At 37.9% G+C, this 14,846-nt stretch overlaps 1 protein-coding gene across 3 annotated transcripts in view; it reads right to left on the bottom strand.

Moving 5' to 3' along the window:
• Positions 1–4,451: 4,451 nt before the first annotated feature.
• DNAJB14 (DnaJ heat shock protein family (Hsp40) member B14) overlaps positions 4,452–14,846 on the bottom strand; it is a 34,920-nt gene continuing 24,525 nt past the window's right edge. For 2 of the 3 annotated variants that reach the window (XM_045019399.1, XM_045019401.1), the window contains one exon: positions 11,064–11,642. In XM_045019399.1, the coding sequence (XP_044875334.1) occupies positions 11,518–11,642 (125 nt within the window). In that variant the 3' untranslated portion in view covers positions 11,064–11,517. Of the gene's footprint in view, positions 5,372–11,063; positions 11,643–14,846 lie in introns of those variants that run through there. The other variant, XM_045019400.1, reaches the window with a different exon arrangement.

Here is a 14,846-nt window from a genome sequence, read left to right as displayed (position 1 = left end):
CTAGTGGGAGCGGGAGGGGACAAGCAAAGGGCGAAGGAAATGCTGCAGAGAAGGCAGGAGGGGCTCGCGGTCGCGCCCTGGGCCCGCCTCGGGAGCCGCCCGCCCTGTTGTAGTGCTCGTGCTGTAGGGGCGCCTGCCCAAGGGCACAGGTGGGGCGCTGGGCAGCGGGATCTGGAAGCAGGTGCTGCTGGCCCTGGCTTGGCAGGGATCCTGCAAAGGGCCCTGGGGGCTGTCGGTGAATTGCCTGCCCTAACCCGTTGTTCGCAGTGCGCAGCCTACCACCCTTTGGAACACTTAGTAACCCTGAAACACACACAGAATTAAAGACCCTAATGCACGATGCCATTTACGGACAGCCCTTCTCACAGTGACACCGGCCTGTGTTGGGCCACGATGGTAGAAAAGACAAACTTCTTTCACCCCTGATATCGTGGGGCTAGCAGAGCTACAACACCGCTGCAAACAACGTCATAATAGGAAGATACAACAGCTGATAGCTTGCAATGTGGAATCTCAGATAATCTGATATTTCAGGGACAAAGGTAGTTTAGAGATTATTTGCATTTCCTCTGAAGTTCCTTTCAGCTGTGGAGTAAAATGATGATACACCATCTTAAAAATATAAATAATCCCCTCTTTAGCAGGTGGTTTGCTTTCATTCTCCTAAGGGCAGTCCAGCTCTTCCAAGGTTTCTGATTTTGGGAGTTAGGTAACTGGTTTACGATTGAGACACTAGCCAATGAAAATGGAAGGGGCTCACACTGAAAATCTGGCTGAGTTAGAGGTGCAGTCCTGTTCAACTCCAAATTTTAATATTTATTCATCACTTACAGCCATCCTCTTTAGAAAAAGATGTAAATGATATTATGCATAATTGTCATACAGGATAAATTATGTATATTTACACCACACATGTTAGAACAACTTAAGAAGAAAAAAAGCACATCCTGCTGAGCTGATCAGCTCTGGTAAACCTAAATAGTTGCACTGAGTACGAATGGCCTCTAAGGAAAGGGATGCTGCACAAAATGGTGTGGTAATGTGGTAGGTCACTCTTCCCAGCAAGATGGCAATGTGCTGCTGAAGATCTTGTCTTTTGCAAGAAATGCAAAACTGAAGTCCTGCTACTTAGTTAAGGTCATGTATGTTTCTTAAGATTAAGCCAAATTCCTGGCCCAATTCATGTTATGTAAATCCCAGCTATAATTTCACTAGTGGTTTCATGTGACATCTTCACTTCATGTCCTAAATTATGATATAATGTTGCTTTACACTGTTGAACAGTTCCAAAATTTGATGTTAGAATTAGTATCATGTTACAGATTGACAAAGTGATCTCATTTGCACAATGTTTAACGTATTTTGTAAATACTTTAGGACCTTCTGGGTGAAAGGTGTTACACTAATGTAAATCATGTGCTCACATACTATAGTGCAAAGAATGGTCTTAACCATTAGGAAAGGATTGTATCAACAACTATTCAGTTTAACTAGGGATAAACCTTGACAATCTCTTTTCATAATAAATTCTAATGAGGGAAGAAAGTTCTGCCAAATATACATATTTAGAGGTGCCTGGCCCATGGGTGATGGTGGAGGGGAGATACCAATCAATTCAGGAACAAAAAGGATAAAGAACAAATAGAATGAATTGTTTAAGCTTTTATGTTGGAATGCAGCTAGAATTACCCTCTATTCTAATCTGTCACCTATGCAAAATTTTTCATCTAACATAAAAAAATAGTTCTAGGACAGCAAAATAACTGGCAATCCCAAGTTGTTTTCACATTCTCTAACAAGAGGGTGTGACAGGCCAGCTGCAATTCAAAGGGCAATTTTCAAATGTCTTATCCATTAGTCCTGTTGGAGGGGTTTCCACCCTGCAGTGCCGCTGACCAAGCAAGTTGTAGTTTTAAAAAATTATTATATAGTTCAGTAAAAATTAGTGACAAAGGCTCACCTGCTGTGTTTGCCATTTTGCATGTAGAGGAGGTAAGCAGCATTTGTTCTAGTAAGTCACATTGCTATATTTTTAAAAACAGTTATTAAAGTTAAATGCTGTACTTGATGATTTTTATATAAACAAACAGGACAAGAGTGGAAATTTAGTATCATTTTATGAATTTCTCTCCAAGATTTAAAAATCATTTTCTTCTTTTAGCACTAGAAGGCAGATTATCCAAATGGGGGTTGTGTTCAAGTATGCCATTTTTGATAAATTTAGACTTTTGCTGTTTATATGCTCCTTCCCAGGAATGCACTGTCCAGTCATCTTTTGAAAAAAATCTCCCCCAAAATGATGAATTTTAATTTTACACCACTTTTCTGCATAGCTTAGTTCCTTTATCACTGCAGTTTGCTCATTCTTATATAAGGCAGATTATGTGCCATCCAATTATATAAGATGTAGACATGCAATTATATTAGATCCCCACCTGGCTTTAATACATTGTAAGGGTTGAGGCTGATTCCCACCTCCACACTCAGAGGTGTGTGTATGTGCTCTAATTCTGCTACTCAATTTCTTTTCAATTTGAAGAGGAACTTTGTTACTTAAAGTCATCATACATATATAACCATAGTAAATCTTATGCCCATTTTTAATATTAATCTCAGAAACGTGTAACAAATACATAAACCCAAATAATTGTGAGCAGGATTGGCCCCATTAAAATCAATAGGGGTTTTGCCACTGATTGCAGTGTGGGGCATGGATTTCACCTTAAGCTTAGGGTTGCAGATATAAATCACAGAACCTGTTTCAGGTCTGCCAAAGTCCACAGCCTTAATGTTTGCGTGCATCACCATCACCCAATGTCTCAACTACATTTAAACTAACCACAAACTAATAGATGGTACAATCTTGTTACTTTCACCTTCTAAGTCATTTGGTTAAAGGGAATTAGTGGCACCAGAATATTGCTTATGATTAGTAGTAGTTTTTCCCAGTGGAAATGAAAAATTGTTTACTGCAAATTGGCAGTCCTCATTTTGGTAATTAATAGCTGTGTAGAAAAGTCAATTTCTAAAACAATTCAGTATTTTCAAAATATAAGAATAATTTAAGATTAGACACCATTTTAGTAGCTAGAACACTTTGCTTTAAAAAGGAATAATTGATCTTATAAGATAAAGTATGTTCCTATTCTTAGTTCTCAATATCTACATGAGCTGAGCATACAGTGAAATAGTTGTTCCTTTTAAATGCAAGCCACTGAATTTAAAACAGAACTACAATGAATAGTCAACAAGAGGTTTTCTTTAACATGTAAAAAAAGTAAGATTTTTGCACATTTTCACACTGAAAATAATTTTATTTTGATATGTCTAACATTACATTAGATATTATAAATCAGACATGTCTTTTTTTTTTAAACAACCTTTAAATCTTGAAAATGCCATAGACAAAATAAAACAAGATCTTCTTTGTTAAGATACTACCTTCTTTTCACCAGATTTCTTTTGCAAGGCTTCCATTACATTTATTAGGTGTCTTGAACGTGAGTTGCAAAGACTGTATAACCTCTCCTGCACTGTTTTTTTTTATAAGTCTGAAGAACAAACACTTAAATTCCTTCAGATTTTTAAAGCAGGTGAGGGAATTTACATTTTCCAACACACACTTGTATAATATCAGTCAGAACTGAGTAGAACAGCTAATGCCAGCAGCAGCTTCAGAAATGTCATTTGAAATGTAAGCCATTTCCAACCACATTTCACAGTTTATTCATGTTGAGAAATGCTTTTTACCTTGTCAGATTGTTGAGCAGAACAAAAGGGTATAATTTTCTAAGAATGGACTTTGTAATGCAGGGGTGGGCAAACTATGGCTCGGGGGCCGCATCTGGCCCTCCAGATGTTTTAATCTGGCCCTCGAGCTCCCACTGGGGAGTGGGGTCTGGGGCTTGTCCTGCTCCATGCAGCTCCCAGAAGCAGTGGCATGTTCCCCCCTCTGGCTCCTATGTGTAGGGCAGTCAAGAGGCTCCACACACTGCCCCCTGCAGCTCCCATTGGCCAGGAACCACAGCCAATAGGAGCTGTAGGAGCGGCACCTGCGGACAGGGCAGAGCCACCTGGCTGCGCTTCTGCATAAGAGCTGGGGAGGGGATGTGCCGCTGCTTCTAGGAGCTACTTGAGCTTAGTGCCACTCGGAGCCTGCACCCCTGACCCCCTCCTGCACCCCAGCCCTGTTCCCGCCCTCTGAACCCCCCCCATCCCAGCCTGGAGCACCCTCCTGCACCCCAACCCCTCATCCCCAGCCCCACCTGAGCCTGCACCCCCAGCCGGATCCCTCACACACATCCTGCACCCCAACCCCCTGCCCCAGCCCAGAGCCCCTTTCCACACCCTGAACTCCTCATTTCTGGCCCCACCCCAGAGCACACATCCCCAACTGGAGCTCTCCTCCCCTCCTGCACCCCACCCCCAATTTCATGAGCATTCATGGCCCACCGTACAATTTCCATATCCAGATGTGGCCCTCGGGCCAAAAAGTTTGCCCACCTTGGCTGTAATGGTAACGCTTACATACTGGAAAAAAAAATCATTTAAAGATCAGTGACACCAGAATCCTTGAAATTGGATGGATAATTTTAATTCCTAATGGAAGCTCTGCTCTGTGCAAACTTACAGTGGCACAATATTAAACTATCACAAGTTTGAGGTATTAGCTGGAAAAGAAATATATACACCCATACACACATGCATACACAGTATTCACAAGTCTCGTGGTCCCAAGACCAGCAAACCTTGGTATTGAGTGAAAAGGAATCATGTACTTGTCAGGGAAATTATACATGCAAAGAAGCTTTAAAAACCACATTTCACATAACCCTTAATATAAGGAATATTTAGGTTTCTGTTCAACATGCTTAAAAAGGAAATTATTTAAACACATTGGAAAAATTCATATCTTTAATAGTGAGTAACCAAACTGAAAACGGAGCCTGAAACCTGAAGCTTTCCTTCAAGATTACAAAATCATCCAAAAGATTATACCAAGAGGCCTCATTCCACCTACTTTCCCTTAAACACACAGACTAGATCTGCAGGAAGGTTAAAGGATGGGTTTCTTTTTCCAAGTTTTTCCTATCTTCCCCCCCCCCCAACCCCCCGCCTTCTACAGCTAAAACTAATGGGATTAGAAATGTAGATGCAGCCATCTATTCTGTTAAATGCCCAAAACTGGACACGCTGATCACTGTGTTCATTCATTCCTCTATCTCCATGGCTCATGCAGATTTAATGGACGAAAGGGACTCTTGTGTTGGTTCATGATCATGAACCTAAATTTACCACGTGGTTACTCAGTGGATTACAATCCACACAGTTCAAGTGGTAGGCTGACTCGGTTAGGAAAAAGGTGAAGATTCTGAAAGATCAAAATTGAAAGTTTGTCAATTAACAATAATCAAGCATTGTGGGAATTTTACCCATTTTCAGAATATTATAAATGTTTCTGCTATGATGGTTAATACCCCAAGAGCAAATGGATTAAAAAAAACAAATTTTTTTAACTGAATGCCAACAACGTTACTCTCAAAGGTAACAGTAGAAGGTGAAAGATTGAAATGCTCAGAGACCTTATAAAGATAATTCATGACTTACTTGCTCCTCCCTATTGAGGCCCATTTCCTGTAAATGCATTTTGATAGAAATATATGTGTATGCATATATTAGTATTTGCATGTGCATGGATTAAATATGACAATGGATCTGCATGATACTATATATGTATTAACATAACTTCATTTCCCCTTTTGAATATGGTGTCACATAATGCAAGATTGCCTGTATTTTTATAACATACAAATAGTGGTTGTAAATATTCAGTATTTTGCTTGTTCAGATGCTTGTAACATAAAGAACAATTTCAACCCCCCCAAGGCCACAGGGGCAGATTTTCAAACGAGCTCAGCACCAACAGCTCATATTGTACTAAATAGGAGCTGCTGGGAACTTTTGAAAATCTGACTGCTTTAAGTGCTTAAATAGGAGCTAAGAGCTTTTGAAAAATCCAGCTCCACAACGAATTCTGAATACTTTTGAACATTTGGCCTTGTGTTAAAAACCAACCAACCACCAGGTCAGGCATAAAGAGATACAAATCATTCTTGCAAAATATGAAAAGGGCAATTAGTTTTTATGGAAGTTGAGGACGCACCGTCTCCTACCAAAAATAATAATAGGAACATAGGATAGGATAATGGATTTGGTGGTACTAAGGTAACTCCTAAAGAGATTCCCAATGAAATAAGATCCCTGTAAAATCTTCAACTGCAATCAACGGCCTCATTAACAGATCATGGGAGCTTCTGGTATAATTAAAATGGCTACATGGGGGGGGGGGGAGGTGAAGGTGAATGGTAAACAGAGGTTTAAGATTACATTGTTCCTTACTGTACACCAAGAATGATTTAAAAGTAAAATGCAATGGCTTTGCTAAGGGCTATGAGCCTGATCCTGCAATTGGTTAATTCCACTTGTTTCCCCCCCCACCCGCCCCCACACACATTGAGACCCACTGAAAGTCCCCAAAGAGCAACTGCATCACTGTCACCTACTAAACTCAAACACACACTCACTCTTTCTATAGGGATCATGTACCCTGTATCCCACAGCTTCAGAAAGTCCCTTAATTTGTCAGCATGGATACATATAACATACATACTCAGTCCATGGAATTAAATTATACTGTATTGTATTTAATAAATGGTATGTTTGCCATTGATTTCAATTAAATGGAATTTTGCTACTGATTTCAATGAAAGCAGCTTTACGGTGTTTGTATACAGAAGTCTGCTTGCAAACTCAGATCCTAAGAGGGGAAAAAGTATTTGGCTATGTAAAATTGTTATTAAGTACTGTATCTTCAGCAAAATTACTTCCAAGGGCCTGAGAAATCTGAGCTCCACATTTTCTGGTTTCTGCTAGAGTGACACTACAAGTACTAAAAGGGACAGGAAAATAGGGGGTTTAAATAATGAAATATTTTGATCACACCTACAATATATCAATGGAATGTGATGTTTGTTCTCTTTGGAAAAGAAGCCGAGAAGGCTGCAGTGCAGGCTCTTAAGCAAGGTAAGCTGTCATTGGATAAGAGGGAAGGTCCTCTCATTGACTGGTAACTGGTTAAAAGATAGGGAACAAAGGGTAGGAATAAATGGTCAGTTTCCAGAATGGAGAGCGGTAAATAGTGGTGTCTCCAGGGTTCTGTACTGGGCCTGGTCCTATTCAATGTTAATAAATGATCCAGAAAAAGGGATAAACAGTGAGGTGACAAAATTTGCAGATGATACAAAACTACTCAAGATAGTTAATTCCAAAGAGTTACAAGGGTTACAAAGGGATCTCACAAAAGTGGGTGACTGGACAACAACATGGCAGATGAAATTCAGTGTTGATAAATGCAAAGTAATGCACATTAGAAAATGTAATCTCAACATATAAAATGATGGGGTCTAAATTAGCTGTTACCACTCAAAAAGAGATCTTGGAGTCATTGTGGATAGTTCTCTGAAAACATCCACTCAATGTGCAGCAGCAAGCAAAAAAGGTAACAATGTTGGGAATCATTAGGAAAGGGATAGATAATAAGACAAAGTATCATATTGCCTCTATATAAATCTCTGGCATGCCCACATCTTGATTACTGTATGCAGATTTGATCGCCCCATCTCAAGAAAGATATATTAGAATTAGAGAAGGTACATAAAAGGGCAACAAAAATGATTAGGGGTGTGGAACAGCTTCTATATGAGGAAAGATTAATAAGACTGGGACTTTTCAGCTTGGAAAAGAGATGACTAATGGGATAGGATAGAGGTCTATAAAATCATAACTGGTGTGGAGAAAGTAAATAAGGAAGTGTTATTTACTTCTCCTCATAACACAAGAACTAAGGGTCACTCAATGAAATTAAATAGGCAGATTTAAAACAAACAAAAGGAAGTATTTCTTCACACAACACACAGTCAACCTGTGGAACTCTTTGCCAGAGGATGTTGTGAAGGCCAAGACAACAACAGAGTTCAAACAAGAACTAGATATGTTCATGGAGGATAGGTCCATCAATGGCCATTAGCCGGGATGGCTAGGGATGGTTTCCCTAGCCTCTGTTTGCCAGAAGCTGGGAATGGGCAACGGGATGGATCACTTGGTGATTATCTATTCTGTTTATTCTCTCTGGGGTACCTGGAATTGGCCACTGTCGGAAGACAGGATACTGGGCTAGATGGACCTTTGGTCTGACCCAGTATGGCCATTCTTATGATCACTTTGGTGAATTAAATAAAAAGGGTGAAAGTTTCAGGTAATTATGCCTACCTTTGAGTTCCCCTGTCAGTTTTTGGTTTTACTATCACATTTTCCTATGTATTCCTCTGCTTGTTGCTGTGTGAAAGATCCACACAGAGGACACTGACTCCCTTGAATAGTGAGTCAGTCAGTGAAACTATTACAAAATAAACAATCTTGAAAAATAGATACTGCTTTTCCCCTTTAATCTATCAATAATAGCACTCTTACTTGTTACTTGTAACAATAATAGGTCAAAGATTTCCAGAGGGAAGTTTTTAAGTTGACTCTGTCCCTTTAAAATAAAGTGCTAACTATATTTTAATGGCTATAAACTTTGTCTTTTTAATCTTACAAATAAGTTTTTTTAAAGTCCTAAATTCATTTTTAAGTTTGGTTTTAGTTAAACAAACAGAACATCCACGGAAATGTTTACCAAATGTGCAAAATATATATTACCTTAAACTGGTAACAAATCAGGGTTCTCAACTGACTAAAACAGAGATGTTATTTTGTGGGTTTTTTTTTTAAAGGTCACTTTTGCAAAGGAAATAAATGGGCTTGGTTTTGCTTCTTTATTACATATCAAGTTGGCCTACAAGGATCTGTTTTGTTACATGATTTTTCTCAGCTTATTTTTCAGTTGAGAAATTCAGGTTCTGTGCAACTTTAAAAGAATCCTTACAGATCACCTTTAAGGTAGGCAGGTATGGGAAGTAATACCCAGACTTCCCCAGTCCCTATACCCTGGTCTCAGTAAGAGAGACTGCAAATACTTAATCTAGCAAGTGTTAAGCAGCATTTTTCAACCAATCAAGACATGTTTTTTAAACAGAATATTCTTAGGAAGGTAATTGTTTTTCTAATAATTTATAATTCAATGGAATGTAGCACCCTAGTTCTAACAGTGCAGTAATTATATCTTTATTGTAAGCAGCTTTATTAAGCACATTTCTTAACTGTGGTTTCACAGCCCCAATATTTTATAAACACACTATGAAATCATTTCCCTTTGTGTTCACTGAAAAAATGGCACCCACAAGCATACAGGTGTATCTATGAAACAGGAGGCCAGTGCATTTGTTCAAGACCATTGAAAAAATTCCTCTACTAAGACAATATAGAGAATTTGACAAGTTCTTTGATGTTATTTTGATCTCCAAATTAGCATATTTATGATGCTTTCAGGATACTTTTAGAATTGAGGGAATCCACATTTGCTTGCTTGCTTTACTTCTAAGGCAAACTGCAAACATTTGGATGATTTCTAAAATATTTAGATGAATGCGATGATACATCATTCCTCTCTCCTTGCCCCAAAACCTGGTTAGTGGGGACATTCTGCACAGAAACCCTGCTTCGTTTCAGTTTTCAGCTCTTCGCTTTGAAGTTGACCTTTGATTTGTACTATGAAGACTACTTCTTTCAAAAGACCAAGAATGTTTTGGTTTAGCTATTAGCTTTTTATGTCACTAGCCAGCCTGTTCCATGTTACACAACCATATACAATATTGGGCATTTCCAGTGAGACACTTTAGAAAAGGTACACACAAAAGGTTTAAGGGCCACTCAAATTAGCAGCATTTAATGTGGCTCTAAGGACTAACTATGCTCACAAAGTACACCAGTGTAAATCTAAAGTAAGCCCAAAGAAGCGAATAGGGCAGTGACTTCAGTTAAGTAGTTACACTGTTATAACCTGAGAGCAGAATTTGTCTCCTCGCAATTTGATAAATTTAAAGAGAGAAATTCTCTAAAACAATGTACTGCCCTTATTACCAAACAGCCAGAATTCGCATATGAAAGACAAAATATTTTGCTATGTTGCGTTGACAAACAGTACAATGATGTTGAAATTTCACCCACTACACTCAAAACACTTATTTCTTTCTATAGGTGGCATACACCCTGTATCCAGCTGTTTCAAAATGTCCCTTACTTTGTGACAGCATGTGAGGATACATATAACTTACATGTTCAGTCCATGGAATTAAATTATACTTCATTCTATTTAATAGTTAAATGGTATGTTTTCTCATCTTTGGAAGTCCATCCAGCAACATTGTGGACTGAAACAACTTTCTATCTTGTAACTTCTTATTGTTCCTGTACTTGATCAAATTTGTGGGGCTCTGATCACAGCAGAATATTACAAACCAGCTAACCATTTAATAGTTAGTTGTCAGAAGTGTTAAAAGGCACAAATCTTGACTTGAGCAGTGATTTTCCTGTTCCACTTGTGATGAGTGAAAGGGAATTAGTTTTAGGATACTAGCGTGAAATGAGAAACTGCAAATCACCCGAGAGAAAACATATTGGTATTTTTTTTAACTCTAATTACTATTGCAGGTTTTCCTTCTACCTTTTCAGTGAAAAATAAGGAACCTGGGAATGCATGTTCAACATGCTTATGGACTTGTATACTACTGAAATACCAAAGGGCAGGGTTGCTGTAAATTACTCCAAGTCCTAAAAGCAACGTTCATAACTTCTGTACAGCACTTTACAAATATTTACTTTTAAAAGAGATTAGTGAAGCTCTTGGTTTTCTTAGTATTGGTCAGAAATTCTTAAAAACAACAGCTAACTGCTACTCTATGCCAAATCAATTTATTCCAACATATATTTAGGAATATATACTGCTATATTTTTAAAATATCAAGTTCCTCTAAGCTGGTGAAGCCTGAAGATTGTACATAAAGTTAGAGATAAAGTGTTTAAAATTTTTTGTTTAAACTACACACACTTGACATCTGAATAAGGAGTGATGTAGTCATACTATTTATTTCATCAGTGAAACAAAATATTTTATGGAGCTAAATTTCTGAGATTTTAAATAGAAAGTCATTTAACTTGTATATACACAAAGTGTTCTTTCCATAGATATTTACATGACAAATATGTTAGAGGAGAACCACTATGACTAAGTCTCTACAAGTGTGGCATCCTTTCTGAGCTACTCTCTCTGCTGAAAGAATTCACGGAAGCCTTTGAAATAAAATCTAAACAATTAAAATATGTAAACTGACTTTGTTCTATATTTCATAGTAGGTAAAGAAGCCATTAAATGAAATTTCATCATAAGGATTCTGGAAACAGCTACACAGTAGAGTTTTACATCCACCCTCTTTTCAACTTTCAGGATGAAACTAAATCTCTTCTCACTTGACAGGAGGAGATATAATAGCGTACTTAAGGATGCACAGCTAAAATTCTAGTTCATCCTCCTCGATAGATACTGGTCAGCCTTTCTAGTTCTTTGCAGTTGTCCATTGGCAAGGAGTCTGCTTTCATTCGGAGGCGATCATCTCGGTATACTTTTGCTGCGTACAGCAAATCTGTTTCTTAAAAAAGAAAAAGATTTTTAGGGTTAAAGTACTAATTGCACATGTATGTAGGACTCTCTCACTCAAAACTACCCCAAGCATCTGACATCTAAATCCTCCCCACACCTTGCATCACTCTGTTTGCGGCTCCCAACTAATAATCATAGTGACATCAATGTGTAATTTTATTGCAGGCTTCAGCGTTGCTTGCCAGTTTGAAGTTCAATGCTGGTAACAGGCTTTCACTAAATATACCAATTTCTCAGGCACAAAATAATCCCTGTGTTCTGTTTTACAGGAGTGCCTACCAGCCCTACATTGTGGAGTATCTGATGTGTATAACGTCTCTTTTTTGGTCTCAGGATAAAATTCTAACTAATAAATCATTCATTAAAGAAAAACAGCTTTGGAAAGACGTTTTTAAAATAGCAAAGAATGACATCTAAAAAGCCACCACTGAACACGGAGCAGATGTTTTCATAAATAAAATACAAAGCAGGAATAACTTATTACACATACAGAAACTCTAATTTGTAGGATTTGTTATTTCTTTTGTTTTTAAAAGCTATTTAGGAAGTTTTAACCATGTAAACACCACAAACAAAATGATTATATTACTGCATAATGAGAAATTATCATCAAATCCCTCCAATTTAACAGGGCATTACCATATTACAGAGTGAGCCTCGTTACACCATCTAGGACATATTGTTTCCGATGTATTTATTAAATAGAGTTAAACTTCTGACTCTACTCTTGTTCAGCTTCACTTCTGCCATTGCCAGTACGTACTCTAGAGTATTGTCTTTTCCTACCCTCCTTTCCCTGGTTTCAGAATCTGCCAATGTTTTTTAATCAGATCATCATATTTTCTACCTCTGGGGTATCGTCTTGTATGTCTGAAATGTGGATTTCTAAGAAACTGGAGTGTATATTCCCCTCGTTTCAAGACTAACTATATAATACTGATTTTTGAAGCTGAGAGTTTAAGTGGGAATCCCCATCTTTAGCAGAGCTCTGTCATCCCGACAGCTGCTATAATCTCCCCTAGCCCCTCCCCCCTCTTTTTTTAAAGCTTGGGCTAGAGCTGGTTGGAGAATTTTGATGGAATCATATTCCACCGGAACACGTGGTACTGTCTAAACTGAAACTGTTTGCAAAAATAGGTTCATTTCACTTTCATTTCAGAAACAAACCCTGAAAAAAGTTCTAATGTTGAAACATCACATTTCAACTTTTTGGAATGAAACATTTAGATTTTTCATTTTGAAATGACTATTTTGATTTTTGTTTTTTAATTTTTGTATTGTGTTATACAAAACATTTAGATTGTCATAACAAAACATTTCAACCTGAAATGATTTTCTTCAGGAATTTTCCTTCACAGATCATTGTAAAGTTTTAGGCTTCCATTCTGATTCAGAATGAAGCCAAATTCCAAAATCTTGAAAGTGTTTGCAAATGTAACTTCTGCACACAGCTCTAGTTAGGACAGAAAGGTTCTGGAAAAACTGCAGCTTATTCCCTTTGAGTACAAGCTGCAGACCCTCTTTTTTCATAATTAAATCTTTCTGCTGATAGTGATGAAATGTCACAGTGAGGACTGTTAAGAGGCCCAAGTGGAGAGAGCAGCCCCATAGGTGCTCTCTGTCCCCCAGAGCTCTGACTGATCAACTCTGTAACTGAAGTTATTGTGTAGTCCCTTTGTTAACACCTTTGTTTCTATTTTACAGTGGTTTTTGCATAATGCAAGATGCTGCCAAAAAAAAAAGGTAGGGAGGGATGTGGAGGGTAGGAATTCTGTAGAAGTTCTCTAAATCAAAAATTGATTTTAAAAATATCCCATCAAAGCAGGGGCGGACTTTGGGGTTTTATTTTCTTCCAGGTTTAAACTTGTCAATTTGAATATTTAGTTCACTATAATATGGTTAAAATAGCAAATCCAGGTAGGGGATCAGCAAGTGGCTGAACTAAATGGCTGTTGTATGTCTGAATTCTAAGGAGATAGCAAAGTAATCTGCCTCTATTGATCCCTCATCCCCCATATCTGCTAATCCCCCACTCCCCTAGAAAGCAGACCACAGGGTTGCAGAGGAAAGACCATTCAAAAACATTCCCAAATTAAAAAAAAAAAAATCTCACTAAGAAGTGTTTCAGGCTCACAGTATGGGGATGCCTCTGACTTCATTTTGAAGACATAGCACCCAAAACAGGGAGGAATGAGTGGGCTGAAGAAAATCAACCACCAACCAGGGCGGACATTAGGGAGTAGATCTTTGAGTTTGACTACAAGACATGATAAGACATCCAAGATTGGAGCAGTAAAGAAGGAAGTTACTGATGTTGAATATTGAGTCACTGTGCTAGAAACTTCTGGCTTAGGAGAAACAAGTGATAGCGCAGCACTGCTAGAGCAGAGAGAGAGAAATGTAGCATAAATTGGATGATATGAAAAAAATAGATCAAGGAGAAACAACAATGGACTTAATGGACTGCCTAAGAATTCTGAAGCAGGAAACCCAATTTGGTGTGTAAAATTATGGTATTACTTCACAAAAAGATTGTGTTGCATCTATTATGAGATGGTACCTATGCACTCTTATTATCTTAGTACCCGAGCATGTCTCATTTTGTTAAGCAATATTTTAAAGAGAAGTTACATTGACATTTAAAAATCTAAAATAAATCTGTATGTTTCCTAGTCTAAATAGCAAAAGTATCCTGTAGAAAAATAGGATTTAGCTGAAAACCATTTTTTTTTTAAGCAGGAAAATGTTATTTGACCACATTTTATGACAGGAAATTTCAAAATGAAAGTTTTCATTTCTAACTACTTTAGGTTTCAAAACTGAACTATTTTGATTTTTACTTTTGGAATCTTCACCAACCCCCTTTTCACCCTTGTTTACTCCCCCCACCTTTTACTACTGGAAAAAAGCAAGCATAAGGGGCAACAGAGATTAACAAACCTCAGAAAGCAGGAAAAACTATTTCTCTCTCTGTCTTTTTTGTACTTTTCCCCTCAGGATGATGATGGATAGAAGTGTGGGTTTTTTTAGTGTGAGAAGGTGGAGAATATACTCTTTAAAAAAAAATCTGAATTAAAAAAAGTAAAAACGAATTAGAGAAAGTACTATTTGTATTTACTTTCCATAAACAAGTGAGGAAGTGCACCCCCTCCTACTTTCACACACTTAAAAAACCCCAAAACCTCTATCGCAT

This window comes from Mauremys mutica, chromosome 5, assembly GCF_020497125.1.
Source record: "Mauremys mutica isolate MM-2020 ecotype Southern chromosome 5, ASM2049712v1, whole genome shotgun sequence".
Lineage (NCBI taxonomy): Eukaryota > Metazoa > Chordata > Testudines > Geoemydidae > Mauremys > Mauremys mutica.
This window is presented reverse-complemented; position numbering and strand designations above follow the sequence as displayed.